The sequence below is a fragment of the Mirounga leonina genome, unplaced genomic scaffold, assembly GCF_011800145.1.
Source record: "Mirounga leonina isolate KUSES-001 unplaced genomic scaffold, KU_Mleo_1.0 Mir_54, whole genome shotgun sequence".
NCBI classification, from domain to species: Eukaryota; Metazoa; Chordata; class Mammalia; order Carnivora; family Phocidae; genus Mirounga; species Mirounga leonina.
Window position 1 is genome coordinate 2423588 of NW_023270812.1, and position 22616 is coordinate 2446203.

Genomic DNA, 22616 nt, shown 5'->3' on the forward strand with positions numbered 1-22616 from the left:
AAAGAGTGGGGACCAAGAAAGATTAAAAATCTTTGGTTCCATGGTCTCTCACCTTTTGTGATTTTCCAAATACTGAGATGCCCTCACCATGCTGTCCAATGCTCTGCCCATGTGTCTGCAAGGGATTCTCGCCTTGCTCGCCTCTCATGGGCAGACAGAGCCATACTCCCTTAGAGCAGGGAGTGAATGCCTCCCCCCTTCCCCTGTGCTCAGTGCAGAGGGCTGGCTGCACAGAAAGGCACAGAGCAGGTGCTCCCGGGATGGCGCAGGAACCCAATGGAGAGGTGTCTGCCCATTAGCATTTTTCAGGCTTTTGCATTCCCACAGTCATCTAGTGAGTACCTCGATGTGCAACATCCTGGGCTAGGAGCTACAGGGAATTGCATGCACACACACCCCCACTGGCCACACAAGAGGCTCCCTGTGTTACTGGGGGCTGGAGGGAGGCAGAGACTGGCTGTGGTAACTTCTATCATTTAGAACCATCTCTGAGGCAGTAAACATCCAACTCTTATTAAATGGCTCTCAGTGGAATTGGCACATTTTTTCCTCATTTCCCCTTTTAAAAATCTCAGTAAATACGTTTTGACACATTTAAGAGAAGTTTTTTTTTTAAGATTTTACTTATTTATTCATGAGAGGCAGAGGAAGAGGGAGAAGCAGGCTCCCGGTGGAGCAGGGAGCCTGATGCGGGACTCGATCCCAGGACCCCGGGATCACAACCTGAGCCGAAGGCAGACGTTTAACCAACTGAGCCACCCAGGTACCCAAGAGAAACTTATATGGATCTTATTATGGCATAGATATTTTCAACATCTGGCTATTGAGTCAGTGAGAAGATGTGTTCAAATGTTTGTCACCCTGCCTGAGAGTGAAGTTGAAGGGGAGTGGTCTACTCAAGCTGCCGTAGGGTCACAAATCCGTGACAAAGACCGTCCCCGTCTCTCCCAGCAGGATGTGGTCAGCCTAGAGCCACCTGGTCCTCAGCAGGAATAGGAAAGGAACCAGCCCGTGGCTTTTCTGTTCTACTGGCCCAGCCACACTTCCAGGGGTCCATCCCCAGCTCTGCTATTTCTCAAGCAAAGTACTGAACTGCTCTCTGCCTCAGTTTCCCTATTGGGTAATTGGGAATCCCACTTCTCACCAGGTCACTGAGAATCAAGTGAGTTAATCCATGTGAGGCCTCCGGAGTACCACCTGATGCATAGCCAGAAACACCAGCCACGAGTTGTTATGAATGACGATGATCACTCCTTAAGACACACGGTGGGGGGCGTCCGCCATGAGGGGCAAGCGCAAGGGGGCTGTGTCTTGCACCCTGCCTTGTATTCATGTCATTTTGACCCGGCTGTGAGCTAAGCATACAACTGCAGTCTGCTATTTATAAAATGTCTCTAAATCTCAAGATATCAATACAGAAAACTGCAAGCTTAGTCTTGGAGCTATACCTTTAAAGTTCCATGTCCACTGGAAAAGGATTCTGACAAGCCTCCTTTGAGGGGTGATCATTTTAAGTGGCGTTGCAAATGGGGCGGCAACCAGGACATGGGTAGCAGCCCCTTTAAATGCTGGGATCCTCCCCCACTTCAGCACGCCGGTTTTAGATGGTTTACACTTTAGCATTTGTGTATATTCTGACATCACCATCATTCTACCCGGATGGCAAACTTTCGGCGACACCTAAATATTCCTGAGATAGAAGTTTGGCTCTTCAGCAAATAAGTCCTTTGCCTTCATTCTTTATTCTCCTTTCTACCCTGACCATTTCTTGTTTCCATTTCATGTGTCCCCTCCTCCCTGACCTTTCTAGCTCTTGTCTTTTCCTTCCAGCTGTGCAAGTTCATTGCCAGTGTCACCTGCCTTAATGCAACCCACTTTTCCTTGACTCACTTTTCGCACTGCTTACCTCCATCATTTTCCCTGGACTCCACTTCACCTCTGCCTTCAAACCCCACGTGGTTTGCTTCCCCAGTCTGTCCCAGGGGGGGCGGGGATGGTCGGAGGAGGGGCATCTCTGAGCCGTCACCTGTGAGAAGGCTGCTGAGAGGGGCGCCTGGGTGGCTCAGTTGGTTGGGCGACTGCCTTTGGCTCAGGTCATGATCCTGGAGTCCCGGGGTCGAGTCCCACATCGGGCTCCCTGCTCGGCAGGGAGTCTGCTTCTCCCTCTGACCCTCCTCCCTCTCATGCTGTCTCTCATTCTCGCTCTCGCAAATAAATAAAAAATCTTAAAAAAAAAAAAAAAAAGAAGGCTGCTGAGAAATGAGACCATCTTTGCTACACGGGCTGCCACCCGTGTGTCCCCAGGTGCACCTGAAGCCTCCCCTCATCACTATTTGCCCCATCTGGACAACCCTGGGAGAAATGAAAAGGGGTGCCCAGGCTGGTGGCAGCCCTGGGACGGGGTCGGCTTCTCTGCATCTCTCTCTTACCCCTCAAATCCTCCCTACATGTCCGTACTTACCTGCTTTTCCAAAATACTGCCTTAGTTTTCCCCTTCTCAAGCTACTTACTCCTCCCTTTCGTCCGCCTCCTGCCTGCCTCCATAAGGAATGGACAGGGCTTGCTGGGAGCGCCGTATGTTGGCATTTCGAAGACTCTGGGTGCTCTGGGCTATTTTCATCTGGGCTAGCTGGCAGAAGAGCATTCGTCTCCTCTTCAGATGTCCATCTAGTGAAAGGGTGGTGCTTTTCTGAGTGCTTGTAGTTTCTAGAAGTTTAAACCTTAAAAGAGTAAAGCATTTTTCTACTTCTCCAAGAGCAAAGCCAGTGGTTTATGCTGATGCTGAAAGTCAGTCAACGGGCAGGAGCCCATTCATTTCTCCTATTTTGTATGCCACCCCACATGCCCGGATGATGGTATTTGTTAATAATGACATGGCAGATTATGACACTGCACTGAATACTCATTTCTCTGGCCTAAAGATGAATTATATCCAATCCTGAAAAAAAAATCAATGGTGATGTATTACAGCATGATCTATGGCTTCTATCCTTGGGAGCATTAAGAAAGCATGGGAATTTGTTTTCTCCAGCCTGTAACTTATCGATGGGGGATGCATGGTGTATATTTAAACTCCCAGACCTATGATGGATATTTTTTTTTCTCTGCGAAACATCTATATCTTATAAATAGAATTTTATAAACATTTGTGGAACAGAAAAATTCTCTAGTCCTTTCAAATTGCCACACTCTGTGTTGATTTATCTCATCTCTTGAAGAATACCACACTTTCTCTCCTCTGGTTATAGCACATCTTGTGGAACTCTGGACTCCCCATCACTCAATGTCTGGAGAGCATCCACATTTTCTAGTTACCCATCGACTAGCTGAAAATAGCCTTAGTTGTCGGCGTGGGCTAAGGGGCTGGAAAAAATTCCCCTTAAGTAAAAATACCCCTCACCCTGATGCCACTCTGAGAAATGGTCCCCTTCAGAAGCCCACTCATAGGTAGGGGGTGGGCAGCCACCATTGGGTGAAGGAACAATCAGGGAGAGAGAAAGCATGAAGGGAAGGCCTGCCCAGGCTTTTAGGTGCTGGTGGCCATCCTTGCGCATGACTATCAACTGTTGTTTTGTGACAGTTTACTCATACCCTCGACACCAAGCTGGGGGAGAGACCTGTTGATACAACAGTTCACGGAGCCCACTGATGGTTCACTGAGCATGAAGGAGGGGAGGCTGGAGGAGAGAGGGGCGTCGTGCCGGCCCTGGAGGATCCCCTTCTGACTAGGGACGACCCTGACGTGAAGCGAGACAGACTCAAAGGCCTGAGGGAGTGTCTGTGGGTGTTTCCCGTCCAAACCTCACGTCATCCCAGCCCCTCAGGCATCCTGAGAGCTCTCCCTGCCTTCCCTGTTCTGCTCCTTGACTCCAGGCCACCGTGCTGGAGGCCGTGGTGTGCTTCTTCTCCGTCTGGTCTATCGTCGGCCTCTCAGGTTTCCACACGTACCTGATCAGCTCCAACCAGACGACGAATGAAGACGTAAGTTCCTGGCGGGCCGGGGTGGTGGGTGTGGGCACCTGTGTCCAGAGATGGAGGGGGAAAGGAGACAAGAGCTTGGGGGCCAAGGCCTTCCGCACATCCCATTCCAGATGTGAGCCTCTGGGAGCCAAGAATGTGCCATGGAAGCATCTTCAGACGTTGACCTCCATGATTCCCAGTTGGGGATCTCTGAATTGTTTTACTTTCTGAACACCCAGTCAGATACTGAGGTCAGCTAAGTGACACCCAATTCCAGAGGGAGGAGATTATCTTCTCTTCCTTTTCAGTAGTTTTGTGAGTCCCCTAAAGAGAGACCGTGGCCCGCTGACATCTCGGGGTGAACGAATGAATCCACCTCTCATGTTTAACACCTCCGTTTCATTTTTGGAGGAGACTGCCCCGACCCAGAGTTTTACTTTTTGTCCGGGATTACCTGTCTATACTTAATGTGGCCCGAGAGGAGGTATAAAAACAGGAATCATAATGTTGGAAATGTTCCTCATCGACCTGGTCCTCTTTGCTCTGAATATTTAGATTCTGACAAAAGTCTCTGTCAGTACAGCGATTAAATGTCTCAGATTCAGTCAGATTGCCTTAAAGCCTTGATGAGATACATGAGTTAAGAGAACTTATGTTTGGTAACTGTGGATATTCGAATCTGTGAAATTATTTTGGCGACATTGTGAGGCCAAATGCAGACAGGCTGTAAGTTGGCGGTTGGGGGAGCCATGATAACTCTCAGCTATCGTTCATTTAATTACTGTTGAGCATGCCAACTGGGAGCCTGAAACAAACCACGGGTTTGTATGAGTTGACCTCTGGAACCATGTAATAGAAACAAGAGATTATTTTCCCCAAAGAATGTTACTTTCTCTCTAATCTGACCTGCCTTTTGGGGATATTTCCAAGTTTGGGGTAAATACCAGTTTTCCTGGAGAAAGTGTCTCAGTTTCTCCTGGTGAAGAAGTGAGTAAAGATGATTTGCATTCTTTGTGGGCTTCTCACGCTCCCTTTCACCTAAACGATGGCACTGGTGTTATTGATTCTCTTTTTCTTTCAGATTAAAGGATCTTGGTCAAATAAAAGAGGCAAAGAAAATTACAATCCCTACAGCTACGGGAATATCTTCACAAATTGCTGTGTTGCCCTGTGTGGGCCCATCTCTCCAAGGTGAGATTCGGAAAGTGTCATGCTCTTTATCAGACCTCAGAGTCAACAACTTAGCTGTGGCAGCACAGCCCTCGTGAGGTGGAGACCCGGCCACAAAACCCACTGTGAGATTTGATTATACCCTCTGGATGACCACAGGGCCAGCGGTCGGCTTTGGGCTGTGGAGACACGGCCCTGGTGCAATAGAGATCTGGCTCTGTTTATGATGCTGTTCCTGCCATCTTTTTGGTTCTTTCACCGAATTTGTGTCAAGGATGAGGAAAATCTCCTAAGGATTGAAATAGGGAAACTGAGGCATGTGATTCCCATTAATTATTGAGTCATCTTGAGCATCGGTGATGAACAGAGAGCTGCGGTTATCTTGGTAGGAGGGCCAGGACGCAATGTAGGAAGCAATTAGGAAACCTGTAGAAATGGGTGCTAAGAGCTGAGTTATATAGAATATACACGCTAAAATAGTTCAGGTGGAGAGATCAGCGTGGGCTGAAGCAGTCCAGGCCGTGTGGATGGTAACGTGACAGTGTGTGGTGGCAGAGTCGCGGACGTTCATGAACAGTGTTAGATCTGCTCTAAGTGCTTTATATGTATCAGCTTTTAAAGATTTCATTTATTTAGAGAGAGAGAGAGTGCGTGCACCCAAGCAGGGGGAGGGGCAGAGGGAGAGAGAATCTGAAGCAGACTCTGCGCTGAGCGTGGCGCCCGATGTGGGGCTCGATCTCACAGTCCTGAGATCACGACCTGAGCTAAAATCAAGAGTCAGCCACTCAACCAACTGAGTCATCCAGGCGTCCCTATATGAATCAGCTTTTAAATCCTCGCTCTGTACCTAAGAGGTAGGTACCATTAGACCCCATTTTGTGGATGAGGAAGCTGGCACAGAGAGGTTCCATAATGTGCCCACATTCACTGAGCTAGTAAATGCCACCTAGTCAGGACCCAAACCCAGGCCTCTGGCAACAGACCTAGCATGCGTGTGGAATGGTGCGTGCTGTCCCCCAGGCAGACTACACAAGTACAGAATGCATTCAGCTCCTGATTATTTGTGAGTTGACTCTCAGGTAGAGCATTTCCAACAGATTCATCAAATAATCATCCAACATATTTATTAAGCATGTGTTCCAAGTCTCTAGAATGAGTTTCCAAAACATTGCTACTTCCTCCCTTTTGGCCTCTAAATGCATAAATGGACTTCACGAAAGCTGCAGGGATGGTCTCCGAGGCAGCCCCACTCTGCACTTGGACCTCCGTGGCCAGTCATCACCAATGTGTACTCATGGAATGCAAACTTGATTTTATTATCAGCCTCACTGAATATCATCAGGGAAGTAAGAGTGCTGCCCTCCCTCCCAGAAACAAAATCCAAGCATACGTTCTGAGGCCAAGTATTAATGGGTTATGTTACTGGCACCACTGGGTAATTAGAAATTGATTGTTTTCTTGTTTGGGCCTAGAAAGTTGGGAGCCTACTGTGCCACTCTCCTCCCAAACTGGGGCCCCTCAGGAGCCCCCTGGCCTGTTCCTCAGAGGCCTCTTCTGAGGAGGGGCTGCAGGAAGGGACAGCCAAGGACTCTGAATGAAGGGCCGCCTTGGGCTGGGGAGTCAGACATGCCTGGGAGGGTGTCAGCCTCTCTCCAAGAGAGCTCCAGACCCACCCAGAAATCCCTGCTGGGGCTCTTTAGGGGCCCAGAAAACCCTTCAGGAAATGCTTGGTTTTTTACAACTTGGCTTTGTTTCCTCCTACCATGTATTTACTTGTGGATCATGGGGTCAGGCCATGAAGCCCAGGCTAGGGGCCTCGGAGGAGCATAAGAGGACAATGGAACAGGCCTCCTTCCCCAAGTCTAAAATGCACATCTGAATCCAGGAAAGGAATTGAGAAGTCTCACATTTTGAGCAAATCTCTTTTCTTGTTCCCCATTCTTTGATTTGCATTTGGCACTGCTTTGTATTGTTTATATATCAAATCTTGTCACAACCAAACTTATGGCTTCCATGACTGGATAAGATTTCCTACTGTGGCTGAGTTGGGGCTGTATTCTTTCCAGAACCCAGGTCCCTGTGAATGGGGCATTTCTCGAGGACAGCACCCCCACGGAACCCCGTGAACCGCTCCCGGGTTTGTGCAGGGAACATGGGCTGCTGGGCTCTCCCGCTGTGCCCACAGGCTCCCGGAGCTGGCCCTGGGCAGAAATGACAGGGGGATAGTGCTTGTCTTTGCTTCTGCCTCCAGTCGCCCTCTGTGCCCCTTCTCTCTCTGCCCTACCTCACCCACCCTGGTGCCCCTAAGAGGGCCAGAACCTTCCACGGGCATCCCAGCCAAGCCTGTGCAACGGGGACTAAGAACCACGAGCATGCCCAGAATCGTGTGCCTGAGTTGCCTCTAAAATGTTCTGAAATGGTGTAACGATGTGCTCATCAGAGCGTCTTCCTGTTTCCCTCTGAGAGCTATAAACCATGAGGGCAAAGACCCACATTTGGTTCCCTGCATGGGTCCCCAGGGCTGTGCATGGCAGCAGGGTAGGAATGGCCAGGTTTGGGGGAGGAGGTCCTCCTACGAGTCTAGCAGAGGGAATGGAAAATTGGAAAGAGAGAAAGTCCCAAGGTGTGATCAGGGTCAGGCTCTCCGGGCTGGTGCTAAGGGTCAACCTGTCACTGACAGATTGAATAGAATGGCAAGTCTACACAGTAAAAGAGTGGCTGTGACAGAGGGCAGGGTGCAGTTTCCATGGGACACCCAGGAGGGCTTCCCAGAAGAGGGGGCCTAAGTTGTCATCTATTGTAATGATGAGTAGGAACTGGAGGAAGGAATCTTGGGGAGGACACACGGGAGCAGCCTGTGCAACGGCCCTGAGGTGAAAGGAGAGTGTGGCCTGTCAGGGGAGGAGCTGAAAGAGCTCGGGTTAGGAGTGAGGGGACCACGGAGGGCAAGGCAAGAGGTGAGGCAAGGGGAGCACGTCCAGATTAGAGGGGCTCCCAGGTCATTGTGAGGACTGAAAGGAGACTCAGGAGAGAATGTTACAGTCTTGGCTGTGTGGATGGTCCATGAAACAAACTGAACACGGGATGAAAGCTGAGAAGGAGTTTATTTTGTCCTCCCTTCTGTCCTTTCAGACTCTTTGGATGACCTCATTTTTTGTTTTTGTTTTTGTTTTGCTCCTGAATGAAATCCCCTGCAAGCCCTTTAATTTCTCCTGTCACCTAAAAATGGAACAAAACAAAGGACTCAGGGCACTTTCATGTCCTTGAGCATCGTGTCATTTCCGTGAGTAGGGACCCGGGAGTTCACTGAAAGGCAACACTCTCCACCCCTTCACCTGTAGCCACGTTAGGATTTCAGCACATCTTTTGGGAAGACACAGTTCCACCCCCACTGCACACTGGCTCTGTCCCAGGGGACCTGCAAGGTTCCCGTCCGCCGTGGGCTGCAGATGAGCGCTTGTCCACCCTTCTTTGCTCTTTCCACTTTGATCTTCTGTGCCCTCGCAAGGGGTCACACACTTGGTGTGAGCTGCACGGGGCTCCCGCACTCCCCTTTGGAAGATGGAGGTTCTTGTCGACTGTTAGTTTTTCTAACCTCTGGGAATCCAACCAAAACTGGAAGCAGAGAGAGTCCCATTGTCACAAGTATTTTTTCACGCCTTGTTACCATGTCGTCTGGAGACCTGCAGGTGCTAGTTGGGGAAATTCCTGTCTCCTGAGAGCCAAACTGACAAGGAGGAGGGCGGCCTCAGCATACCAGCAGTCCACCCTCAGGAGGAGGGGACGTGTGGGCACCTGGATGCACCTGCGGCATCTCGCCGAGGCTGCGGGGCGCGCGGCCGAGCCCCACACGGTGGGGGCCACACCAGGAGCGCCCACTCGTAAGCTGGACCTCCCCCTTGCCCTTTGCAGTCCTGCCCTTAGACTCGAGGTCAACACTGAGCCTTCGCTCGGGGAGGAAAAGAGGCAGCTCTTTTGATGGCAACGTAAAGCTTTCCCCTACATCCTGTCTGGGCCACAGCAGCCCCCCAGCCATGGGGCACAGAAGAGATGGCTTTATTATTCCTTAACGATGCCATTAGTCTGCAAACTTGCCTGTGGGAGACAGGGACCCACTTCTATTCATTCAGCCACCAAGCTTCTTCTCAGCTCCTAGTGGGCGTCCGCTGTGGAGCTCGATGATTAGGAAGACCTGGTTCTTGCCCTTCTGAAGCTTACACTCCACGACAGACGCAAATCTGGAAGCGGGTGATGCCGACATGATGTAGCCAACAGGGTGCTCCGAGGGGACAGCGGAGGGGCCCGGTCCGGGGCGGGGGGGGGGAAGCGCGGGGAGGGGGGGCGGGGCAAGTGCTTTGGGGGAAGAAAAGATGAAGACTGCCCTCCGGAGCTGGCAGGCTGCCAGACAGAGGGGACTGTAGATAAAATCACGGCGACGCAGGCAGAAAGTGGTACGCTGCACTAGAGGGGTCACGGGGAGGGCCGGGAGACGCCAGAGAGGGGCAAGAGCACGGGCTGGGGGCCTTGGAAGCTGCCCGTGAAGAACGGACAGTGGAAGGGAAGGGAGAGCGACTGGGGCGAGACAGACCCGAGCTGCCGCGAAAGGCGGGGCCAGCCCGCCCCGAGCGCGAGCGGGCTGGGGCGGGGCTTGTGCCGCGCGCAGGCGCAGGCAGGTACCACGCGCCTCCGGAAGGAGTGGACCCGGGAGCGCTGTGCTTGCAGTAAGAAGGCACGGGCTGAGGCTGGGGCGGGAAGTGGGGACAAATGGTAAGAGGCTGCGGAGTGCTGGCGGGTGATGGAGCGCCCCCACAGCGGGGCAGGCAGGCGGGGAGACCTCATGAGGACTGGGCGTTAGGCGGAGGGCCGCTGGCCATGCCGGGTGTGGTTGCGGGGGCTGGGGTCGGGGTGGGAGACCGTGGGAGTCCGCAGCAGGTGGCAGGGGGGGAACAGGGGCTACAGGCATTTTTTGAAGGCAAGGGTGACGGAATTTGGTCCCTGACTGTACGTGAAGGTAAGTCAGGGTGTAGCCCCAGCTGCCGGCAGTGGGGCCCCACATAGAAAGAGGGAGCCCCAAATGGAAATAGAAATAGGGTTGATGGCATTTTTGGCTTTTCGTTCACTCTCTTCCTCCGTATTGCTTTGTTTTCTCTGGCAGCCTCATTGACAGAAGAGGGTACATCCAGCCTGACACGCCACAGCCAGCCGCACCCTCGGACGGGATTGCCGCGTACGGGGCCACGCAGTCCCAGAGCGACATGGTAGGAGCGCCTGCCGCAGGGGCCAGAGCTCCCTGCAGAGGCTTCCCTTCTGCTTCTGTGTCACTAACCCAGTAACACACCAAGCACCCCTAGAAACCTGCCCGGGACGCCCATCAACTGAAAGGCGCACGCGAGGGAAAGGAAGCGTGAAAGAAAGCAGTGCCCGAGAAAGGATTAGGGCCGTTGAGTGGTTGGTGTGTTCCGGGGCGCGTAAGGGAAGTACACATGAAAAGGTCTTCCAGAGACAGGTCATGGCACCTTGTGATGGAAGGTCCCCTTGCACAGAACCAGGGTGCTGTCTGGGGGATGAGATACAGCTGCTCGTACCAGGGCTGGCTGGCCGGATAGCCCCTTTCTGTGCCTTTGCCTCACTCCGCGCCGACCTCCCCCAGCCCTCTTGAAGGGTGCGGTGGGTGGCCAGTTCTCCCCACTCTCAGCCCAAACCTTAGATCAGCCACGCATACCTTAATGCACATAATCAGACGAGGTGTTCTTCATTCAGAGCCCAAACTGAGCGAGTCTCTCCGAAGAGGGCTCACAGGTGTCCTGCGAGGCGTGGAATGTGGACAGGCTTTGTTTCCAGTCTGCAGGTGGGAGACTTGGGGCCAGGGCGGGAGCCCCTCCATGGGTACCTGAAAGCACAGTCAGGCCTGGCTCTGACCACCAGTCCCTTAAAAATCCTTAGGTGTCTGGAAGACAGTGGCTTCACTTTATCTGGAACAGATTTCCCTAAAGAAATTCCATGTTTCAGAAAGGGACCCAGTCTGCAGCGCCCCCCCTTGGAGCTTTTTGTTCTTTGTAGACTGGAATCACCTGCAACAGAGTTTCCATAACAAGCAGGTCAAAGACCTGCCTTTGGGGTAGACTGGGAAAATGACAGCCTCCTGGACGCTTTGTTTCTGCTTATAAAGAACTAACTGCAAGGTGAAAGCCAACAGTCTCAAGACAGTCTCTCTAAGCACTCAGGGCTAAGGGAAAGCGCATCATCCCCGCGACCCTGTGGCTGTGTTAACAGCCCTGAGAATGGGCTCCGGCCCCCAGCAGAAGCTTGCTGGGGTTGGTTGTTGCTAGTGGTGGTGTCTAGTTTGTGTTGTGGTGCTTTGCTTTGCTGATAAAGCGTCTCCTTGAAAGGCAAGTACATGCAGGTCACGGTCCTGGCCGCTCCACTCTGTAAGTGGTCACAGGACATCTTGTTCTGTCCTCATTCACCCACACAAGTGACCCTTACGGGTCACCGCCTTATTTTTCAGAGGAGGAAAATGAGGACAGAGAGTGTAAGGAGAGAGGCCCAAGGAGATTACATGTATTTGGCACCAACTGTGTTCAAAGCACTTGATGAGCAGAATCTTGTTTAATCCAAACCAACAATGGCAAATGGGCATGCTTGTCTTTGCTTTTTTTTTTTTTTTTTTTTTAAAGCTAGAAGAGGTAGATCATCTGCCCAAGGGCACATAGCCACGAATTTGTGGATCCAAAACCAGTCTGATGGGTAACGCCCGTGTTCACTTCGTATACTGCTTCCTTTGCGTGAACAGGCACTAAAGACAACAATATCCATGTTCAGGAGTCCTCAGCTATCGGAAGGTGCACAATAAATGTCCCGTAAGGACAAAGTTCTTGTAAGGAACCCTGACCACGGCAGCCACTGATAACTCCTGTGATGTGTGTTCGTGTTTTCACACATCGCATATATAACCTCTCACTCATTCAGTGACTCTTCCTGAGTCCCTACTGTGTGTTGAGGACTTGACTCGGCGGTAGGGATGCAAGATCTGTGGAGTGCAGTCGCTCTGTCCCCGAGGAGGCCGCGCTCCGGGGACAGGACACACGCACACGTGAAGGATGTAGTAGGAACCTTCACGAGAAGAAAACTCTGATGGCAGTGGTCCTTATCAAAATTAAAGAACTTACGTGAGTTTCACCCCGTGACTCCCATGGTACGGAAGCCCACCATGCTCTGCACTTTCTCTAGATTTAAGAAGTAAACAAGGCCCCCTTCAAGGTGTTGACACTGTTAAGCCTGTTTATGATAAGATGGGATGAGGGCATAAGTTATTAATTCCACAAATATTTATTGAGCACCTACCGTGCGCCTCTATGATAGAGAGGGCAGATTTAACAAAGGGACCAGGGAGGTCATTTCGCTCCATATGGTTAATCAGAGTCATCAGAATTGCTCTTGTGCCTCTGGGGTCCAGGCCGTCTAGACCTGTGCAGTGACTCCAGTTAAGGCCATACCCCCGAGGGCACTGGCCTGGCAGCAATGATTAGGGTGCCACTGCCTCTTCCCATGGGAAGGCCACCTCCCAAGTAGCCAGTGACCCTGAAGGCACTGGTCTGTGGTGCCATAAGGATTGTTTGAAGAGGACATTTCTGAGATGAAGAAGCTGTAACGGGGAAGCAGCGCCATTGCTAAGCCCTTGTCATTCAGTCCAGCGTACGGATCCTTTCTAAGGCATCACTTTGTCTCCAGCTTGGACTCTTAGGTCAGGAAGCATGAAAATATTTTTAAAAACCTCAGGCTCCTTGCCCTCCTGTTCTTCCTTCTCTCTGGAGATGAACTGCACATGTTAGGCGCTGGTCAGATCAGGGGCTCGGGCAGAGCTCTGACCTATCATGGAGCCTCCTCAGGCTCAACTCGGGTCTTCCTTATTCTCCTCTCCAAGCCGGGATGGGGATTAATTGTGCAAAGAGCCAGGCTTCTGCCACTTACTAGATGAGTGACCTTGGCAAACTGCTTTACCTTCTGCCTCAATGTTTTCATCCATAAAATGGGAACATTGATATCTTTACTTTGTAGGATTTCTATGGGGATTAAGTGAGTTAATGCATGTTAAGCACTTAAAACCTTGTCTAGCACAAGGTAAGTATTATTTAAGTATTAGCTATATTATTATTATTATTATTATTATTATTATTATCATCATCATCTCCCTGATATCCATGGTGACAAGATCTTCCAGGTCAATTGCATCCACGCTGAGCAACTGGACAACAATGGACAAGACTCGGGTGAGGGAAAGCACCTCAATGGGAAGCAGAGAGTGAGAGCTCCAGTCCTGGCTCCCACCAGTTATCTCCCTGACGATTATCAAGTCACTCTGCTTCTGTGGTCCTCAGTTTTCCCCGCCAGCAAAATGGGAGCTGGGACTAATTTGTCTCTAAAGTCCCATCTAGCTGGAAGCTCTTTGTGAGTCTCTGATCTTTGCAGCTTGACAGGTCAGAAGAGCAGAGGTCTGGCTTCATACCAAAACTTCCCCTTCTTATTTGTCTCATATTTCTCAAATCTCTAGGATAAATCCTACCTAGCCGTGATGCATAATCCCTTTTATATGTTGCTGGATTCAGTTTGCTGGTGTTTTGTTGAGGATTTTTATATCTATATCCATAAAAGATTTTGGTCTGCAGTTTCCTTTTCTTGTTTTGTCTGGTGTTGGGATCAGGGTAATATTAGCTTCATAGACTGAGTTGAGAAGTGTTTCTTCCTCTTTTGTTTTTTTTTGGAAGAATTTATGAAGAACTGGGATTAATTCTTTTTAAAAGATCTGGTAGAATTCACCAGTGAAGCCATCTGGTCCTGAGCTTTTCTTTGTGGGTAGCTTTTTGATTATGAATTCACTCACTACTTTTTACAGGTCTATTCAGATTTTCCACTTCTTCTTGAGTCAGTTTTAATGGTACATGTCTTTCTAGGAATTTATTTTACAAAGTTATCTAATTTGTTGCCTTTGCCTCTTTGGTCATACATCAGTATTGTTTTATTATGGAAATAGATGAAAGGAGGAAAAGTTAAGGACTGGAAAAGTAAAAACAAATAGAAAATGAGAGGAATCTGTAGAAGTGAAGGGAGAGGGCAGCAGTAGCCCAGGACCATGGTGAGAGAGAAGGAACACAGGTGGAGTGAGCCCGGAGCCGGGAAATCGGGTGTTTTAGGTTTCTCACATGCTGTGAAATGCATGTACCTCCGCCAGTGTGGGCTGCAGGTCCTGCTCTGAGTAATGTTAGGACCAGGAGAAATATGCAAGCAGTTTCCAGGAATTGTCAAAATACGGAAAAAGGAGCTGAAATATTTCAAGACTGAAAATAAACTAATTCCTTGAGGCAAATTGTAACATACCTTTCTTTTGACTTGCTTCGTCTGCCTCCAACAGACACCCCAACCAAGACCACCACAAACTGAGCCAACACATCAGGACCAGCAGTGCTTGGCCCGAAGGAAGCCCAGTCCCTGCAGGTTTTCTAGTGTCTGAGGCAGCACCAGGCCCTTACCTTCTGCTCTTTAGGACACGTGCATCATCACTGAGAGCAATTTGTCCACAAGCAACCCACCACCTTCCTTTTTATTTACTTATTTCATTTATTAGATGTAATTAGAGCTCACAATCAATAAAAAACATTCTTGTGTCCCAGTCCCCAGTTAGACAGATGTGAAAACTGGCTTTAAATCCTTTAAAGTTGAATTTAAATCACAAGGTGATTAAAAAAAAAAAACAAGGTGAATTTCAGGCAGTTTTAAAAGTGGAACCAAGTTTATTTAATACAGAATTATACTGTAGTCAAGTGGGTTTCTGCTGGGGTTTATCACTCTTTGCAATCATCAGAGTGTGGACAGTATTGATAGTGTTACTGCCAGGATCATCTCATTTAACCCCCACAACAACCTGCAAGGTGTTCCCATTTTACAAAGCATGAAACTGAGGCTTTAGAATAACGACTGGCTTGCTCAAAGTCACACAGCTAGTGGGTCAAGGCCTGGTTGTTTTCCGCTAATTCTACTTCAAAAGCCCTCAAACTGGTGTTAGCTGAACCTCTTCAGATCTTGCCCTTACATCTGGCAGCTGAGCTTACTATAATCCAGTGGGCCTCAGCCTTGGATGAACATTAGGATCACAACGCTGATACCCTGAGCCCAGTTAAGTCAGAATCCCCAGGTGGTGGTCCAAGCATTGGCGTTATAATGATCCTGGAGGTGATTTTAATCATCAGCCAGCACCGAAAACCATCACGATAGCCTTCAAATTCTCTTGAATTCTCCAAAAATGTGGGTTAAAGGAATGATTCTTGAGCCATATTTTGTTTTGACACAAAGTTTTTCTCGAACAACCTTGGGTCAATTGGGCTCAACTTAGACATGATCTGTTCAGAGAATATTCATATTCAGGTGTATGGAGGATTTCAACAGAATGTGCTAGCAAACGAGAGGCCGGGGAGTTGTGGAACTCCAAACAGAAGTGCCTGGGTTTCAGGCAAAGCTTTCTGGAGGAGATGATATCTGAGCCAAATATTAAGAGATTAGTTACAATGCATTAGCCACCCAGGGGTGGGAGAGATGCTCCAAGCAGAGCACGGACAGAGGCACAGGCAGACGTGGGGTGGACCTGCGTGCCTGTGCGGGAGCAGGAGGATTGAGTTACCAGGCTATGGGTTGCAAAGCAGGTGTTGGAGGTAGCTAAGGCAGGAGAGGAGAGTGTGAAGAGCCTTGGGTGCCTTATAATCAGTGTGGATTCCTATTCATGGTAGGGAGCCATTGCAGAGACCCAGTTCAGTGAGCAATACCATCAGATTTTCTTGGGGTGAATGGAGCCCGGGAGGTCATGTGGGGTGCAGAGGGAGGCATGTTAATAAGGAGACAGGGAAAACAGAAGAAGACGCTCACTATAGGTCTAGCTGCAGTAGGGCTGGCCGGGACAGCTGAGATGGGTTCAGAGAAGAGGCAGCAACAGTTAGGGGCTTGGAGATGGAGTCTCTGTGGAGGTCTGGCGACAAGGAGCCAGGGATGCCCCCGCCTTTCAGCTTGGTGACAAGGTGGTCATAAAAGCCACCAAAGGAAACACAGGAGGAAGGTTAGGGGGAAGCTGATGGTGGCATTTGGATGTCCATAGATAGCTGGGGGTGGTGGGGAGGTGCCCTGCCGGTAGCTGGAAAAGCTTACGGTTTGCCTCCCCATGCTTACAAAGGAATGATGTGACTTGCAGAAATTCACTTTGAAATAGTAGAGATGTGAGTCAATTTTATTAGTTGTCCTAGAACTAACAGCCAATCGTGCATTTTTAAAAAACTGCGAGTTGCTCATGTTGTCATCTATTAACCTGATTTCGTCTCTCATGCTGGAAGATTCTTATTTTGAAAATCAACATTTATTATCTTTTCCTGACTTTCTCTCCATCCACCCCTGTCAACTCTGCCCTCACCAAGTCAAATCAAGTCTCTTGATCGAATTGGACACCAGTGAGGATGATCGAATAAAGCCGAAAGATAATGAAGGGGAAAGCTTTGCAAATGGACAGCTTTCAGTACTCAGTGCAGCAGGGAAAGGTAGAGCTTGGTGTGACATCACAGCCCCTGGGCTTGCATTCGCCAGTCCTGACGCTGGGGGCTGGGACACTGTGGGCAAGTCCCTGAGTCCCAAGAGCCTCCAATTCCTAAACTGTGAAGGGAAGTAGGGGAGAGTGGTGATCAGCTCCCTGGATGGTGGTTGGAACTGACTGAGACCCTGCCTGTCCCATCCTCCCGGCCCCAGCGGATAACACGGCCTGGTGCATGGGAGGTGCTCATTAGACGTTGGACTGAGTGTGTGTGAACGTTCCCCTCTCCCGGCCTTGCTCAGGGGGGTTTTGCACAAATATTGGTTTGTTCCTGTCTTCATTCCTCCACCTCATTCCATCCTCCCTCCAGTTTTGTCACATCTGCAAAAGGCTGCACCATGAATATGAAACTAGGAACCAGAGGGACGGAGTTCTCTTTGGTGCAGGGACGGCCTTGGTAGGATCAAATTAATCCATGGGCTGAGAGACCAGAGGGCATGGCTAGTCTACCCCCTGGACACTGTAGGCACAGTGCCTGTGTGTTTTTCCAGGAACTATGAAAATTTTCAAGACCTGAAAACAAATTAGGAGCTCTAAAATATGAAAACTACAAAATTAATACATGTTTAAAGTCTACAAGATGCATGACTATGTCAACTTCATTGTTAATTTTATTAATTAAGTTTGGCATTCATGGAAATTTTATTAAACTTTAGAAGTGATTTGTACATTGGGTTTTTCTCACTTTATGAGAATTCCCAAGCAACATATGATTACAAAGAAATCATCACCAATTCTAAAATAAGGGAGCTGCCCATAATCCAGTGGGCCCATAAATCTAAAAGTGAACTGACTTAAAGCCCCACACACTCTCTACCTCCCTGTGCTGCTCTGGTTATGAGAAACTCAGGTTTCAACTCAGTTTACAGCTGGGAGAACTCTTTCTGGTCTCAGGGCTCCCACCCACCGCTGACAGTGCCCCCAAATATAGAAGAACATCTTCAGGAGAAGCTGGATATGAATGCTCTGATGGGGAAAAAGAAGAGTAGAACACAGCTCAGAACCAGGACCAGAAGATGGACCCAGGATGCAAATCCTGCCCAATCCAAGGAGATGCCCAACACTCAGAAGCCTCCACCCCAAAGATGTTTAAAACGGGAGAGTTAGCACCCCCGATTTGGGGGTGGGGATGGTTGTTTAGTGCCCAAGTGATCTTCCCTCTACTACAAATTCCCAAGGAATAAAATGTTAGAAAAGTAAGGGACATCTAAAGCATTAAAATGGTGTGTGTTAACTCCAGTATAGCCTTAGTCGTCTGAATGCCTGTGACATTCTGAGGAGCCAAGCTGGCATTACGTGCAAATTAACCCCAGTGCCAACTGAAGACCACGTTTTCATTATTCCTATTTTCCTCATCATTGGCTTGTATTATTACCTAATATTGAAGTTCTTTCCATGTATGTACAATCAGGACATCCAGCTGTGGCCCAGTTTTTAACGTGTATATCTCACTTGATTTAAGTGATTTAAGTACTCTATAGCATCGGGGTCATCGTTTATGCTTATATATGACAGCTGTAATTAGAAGATGCTTTGGGACCACGTGCTATACACCGAGATGATAATGTAGTACATGGCTGTTGGAATTTTTGTTTTTTTAGAAAATCATCTGTTATATTTACTAAGCCTATTTTTTAAACCCCCCCCAATCCAATATCAAAAAATAGTAAACCTAGCAGTTATGTGATTTATTCACCTAGTATTGCAGAACTCTCCATGCATCATCTGAAAAATCTGAAATAGTAGGAAAAAAGTTACGCACACTTAAATGATAATGGTAAATAGCAGGATAAGAAGGAAGCTCTCCTCCTAACCTACATTTTAGGTGGATTTTAGAAGTCTATAGTGTTTCTATAACTGCAGATGAGCACTCATAAGATGCCCAGAACAGCTTCACAGCCAAGCAGACATAAAGCGGCCCAATGCTAATACTTTTGACAAGACTTGGAGCAGAAGCAATATATAATTTCACTCACCCTTCATTTGTATACAAGACCGTCTAGAAAGCTCCCAGCTTTTCACAGCATTTAATCTGCGTGCTAAGTTTATTTCAAACAAGAAGTCAGCAAGAGTAAAATAAAATGTATCCCAACATGAGCAATTTTATTTGAAAATCTGCAGAAAGAAAAAAGTAAATTATCTCTGCGCTGTTTTCAAATTGTAACATTAAGTGATAATGTGTGTGACATCTGAACATCTGAAACCATAAACTTCTTTGCAAGTTAAATGGCAGAGTTTCATTTGGGCAGTAAATCAGCCCATCACAGTGCCTATTGTAAGCAAAGCAATCCAGCTCTTCTACCAGCATTGTTTCGTGCTGTCAACACGAGGGTCTTTTCATAAACACTCTTCCAAGCGATCAGGTTTCTTCTATTCCAATGGTCTTCTGCGTCTGGATAATTTTTGACTTTTAGAATGGCAGTTTCATAGAATTCAACCTGATGTTTGGTAAATAGGAACCTTTAAAGCGTTGTTTTGGAATGATAGCATGAGCCTCTCAATTTCCCGTTTGTAGTGGATGGATTGTCACTGCCCAATATCCAGGTGCTTGGTTGGTTTCTCTTAAGATTCTGTAAGTGGCTAGATCCATTAAAAGACACCTAAGGGCGTCTTGGTGTTAGTGCTGGAGCTAAGCCCTGCTACCAAGTTGTCAGAGAAGAAAGTAAGCAGTGATGTCGCCCCCTACTGGTTGGAGAGAGAAGTCCGCACATGAAAAGCCAAGAAGGTGGGCGGTGGCTTGAGAAAGGCTGAGCTAGGAGGAGAGGTGGGAAGGAAGACAAGGAAGGGAGAAGAGGAAGAAGAAAGAAGAAATGCGCTAATAAGTATCAGAAGCAGAGGCGAAAAGGAAGAGGTATAAGAACATCGTTTCATGGATCACCCTCCACAGTGACCTTGAAAATACCAGCCAAGTTCTCAAATGGAAGATTGCGCCCATGAAGGTTTATCAGCCCATCCTCCTGGGAATTTTGGTATTGTGCAAAATGAGGAAACCCTTTGACCTTTAAAAAAAAAGTTAGGTGTCTCCCAATCATTGAGTCTTTTCTAAGAAGGAGGTGTTCAAAACATGTGAAGTTAATATTATGAGAATTATAGTCCCTGGTTGGAATCCGATAAAGTCCATTGTCCCATGGAGCCAATAGGAGATTTACATGGGCAAACTCCAGTAGAACAAAACCTGGTCCCTGGGTACCCCCAGATGGTGTTGGTCATCTAAAGGAAAATCGGTTTGAATGGGGCAAATTATTTTCAAAGTTATGGGTGCAGCAGGAGTTAAACACTTAGGTTCATGGTCCTGGTAATTGTGCTCACTGACGTCACTGCTACAGGTCAAGCTGGTAGGAAGGGATGCGGGCCAGAGAGTAAGTTATTAATATGAAAGCAGTCCCTATAATGAAGGAAATATCCATAACTATACTCAGAAAGATGTCATCTTTTTAAATGTTTGAAGAAATCAATACAGGAGAGGTGCTTGAAGTCAGTTAAGACAAGTCAGGGCTCAAAATAGTCATTTTGAAAATATTTCTGAGTGACTTATATTTAGTGTTTTTTTTGTTTGTTTGTTTGTTTTAGAGACAGAGAGCAGGAGAGGGAGGAGGGTCAGAGGGAGAAGCAGACTCCCTGCCGAGCAGGGAGCCCGATGCGGGACTCGATCCCGGGACTCCAGGATCATGACCTGAGCCGAAGGCAGTCGCTTAACCAACTGAGCCACCCAGGCGCCCTAGTGTTTTTTTTTAATGAGTTGCTTCAGGGTCAATTGTTTTTCATGTATTTAAGCCCTTAGGCTTTACCCCTGGTAAACTGACACTGTTTTTCATAGTCCTGGCTCAGAGGCTGAGCACGGATTTGTTACTATTTTAACGAGTTGTCAGTTTGGCCACGGGAAAGCTCCGTAACGTGTACAGGAGTGGACCCAGGTTTGGAGGGGGCTTTCTTTTTAAGAGAAAGAAAATATGCCAGGAACCAGGACTTGGAGTGGCCCTGATCTTAAGCCTCATGGCTTCAGAGTAAACCCACCTCCGGTATGTGTGGTCTTGTTAGAATCAGCAGTGATGTTCGCGGTATAAAGCCTTGCAAGGCACATCTAGCTCCACCGTGAGCTCCCGGTGAATACAAGCTCTAAGGAACCAACAGACCACTTCATCCCAGGAGAATCTGATGGGCTCTGCAATGGGCATGGCTGGAGGGGAGTGATCAGGGAAAAGGAACTGGGCAGTGAGCTGCAGAAGCAGGGGCCACCTCTCCCCTTACCCTGGTGCCCCTGACCTTGAAACTCTCTAGCTCTGCTTTCTCACATAATCCTCTGTGCGTCTGTAAGGGTCAGTCTTGCACCGATCCCTAAAATAGAATTTGCCAATTAGTTTTCAATAAAAAAAGTCTTTCTGCAGGCCAACAGAGACAAGCAAATCTGATTTGCAATTTTATCTTTCCTTAGAGCCGAGGATGTTGGGTAGACAGAAGGTATGAGGCATAGGGAGGGCTCCGGGAGGGAAGATTGAGAACAGGATGCTGGCATCCAGGCACGGCTCAGCCCTGGGGTCGCTAGCCAGCCTGCTCACAGGCTGCACCAAGCCACAGGATGTGGAGGCGGTGAGCGAGCTCAGCTGTCTCGGTCAGTAAGGAGACCAAATGGTGATTTTCACAAAACCGTTCTTTGCAAAGCACAATATACCCAAAGCCCTGGGACAGTTTCCAGAAGATGAATGTTTCATCAGGAAGGTTGCTCTTCTCTGCCTCTGCCCTGTTGAGATTGAGCCGGTGTCCTGGACCAGACTGACCATACTGGAGAGCGTGAGCAAAACCTGCGGGGACCAGCCTGCCTGCAGCCCCCACCTCGCTGCACAGCACCTCCCGCCAGAAAGGGCCCCCCCTCCCCTGAGCTGGAACCCCTTGCCAGACCGGCCCAGGGGAAAGTGGTGTGGTGGCAAAAACCATGGGGTGTTTTTTGAGAAGATGAGGACAGGAGAATCCACCAGCCCTTGCCCCAGGCTCTCAGTGTTTCTGAGCTCCCTGGACTGGGAGGAAGGCTGAGGGGAAAGTGAGGGTCTCCCCCAAGACTTGCTTTCCTTCGGTAAAGAGCTCTACTCTTGCCTGGAATCGGGTCTTCCACTTCATAGAGACTACAGTTCTCCCTCCTCCTCATCTGGGCTGGGGGCGGGGGCTAGCCTGCCACTTGTGATTATAGGAAGAAACCCATCTGGCCAAAGGACACGCACACGGGAGCAGATGAAAGAAAAGCCGAAATGTCCATTGACAGATGAATGGATAAAGAAGAGGTGGTATATATAATACAATGGAATATTACGGAGCCATCAAAAAATGAAATCTTGCCATTTGCAATGACGTGGATGGAACTGGAGGGTATTATGCTGAGCGAAATAAGTCAGTCGGAGATAGACAAATACCATAGGATTTCACTCCTATGTGGAATTTAAGAAACAAAACAGATGAACATAGGGGAAAGAAAGGAAAAATAAAATAAGATGAAAACAGAGGGAGGCACACCATGAGACTCCAAACTATAGGAAACAAACAGGGTTGCTGGAGGGGAAGTGAGAAGAGGGATGGGGTAACTGGGTGACGGGCATAAGGAGGGCACGTGATGTAATGAGCACAAGGTGTTGTATGCAACTGATGAATCACTGACCTCTACCTCTGAAACTAAAACTAATGATACACTATATGTTAACTAAGTTGAATTTAAATACAAAATATTTTTTTAAAAGAAGGAAGGAAAGAGAAAGAAAGAAAAAGAAAAGAAAAGAAAAAAGAAAAGAAAGTCCTAGTGAGTTGGAACTTGGATGAACTCTCTCTCCTCCCGGAAGGCTGCATGGCGCATGGTTTGTGCTGTTCCCTGCGTGGAGGT

At 48.5% G+C, this 22616-nt stretch overlaps 1 protein-coding gene across 3 annotated transcripts in view; it reads left to right on the forward strand.

Annotated features, from left to right (window-relative positions):
• LOC118001838 (probable palmitoyltransferase ZDHHC14) overlaps positions 1-22616 on the forward strand; it is a 268086-nt gene that overhangs the window by 239681 nt on the left and 5789 nt on the right. For all 3 annotated transcript variants that reach the window (XM_034991995.1, XM_034991997.1, XM_034991996.1), the window contains exons 6-8: positions 3879-3981; positions 5042-5151; positions 10286-10388. In XM_034991995.1, the coding sequence (XP_034847886.1) occupies positions 3879-3981; positions 5042-5151; positions 10286-10388 (316 nt within the window). The remainder of the gene's footprint in view (positions 1-3878; positions 3982-5041; positions 5152-10285; positions 10389-22616) is intronic.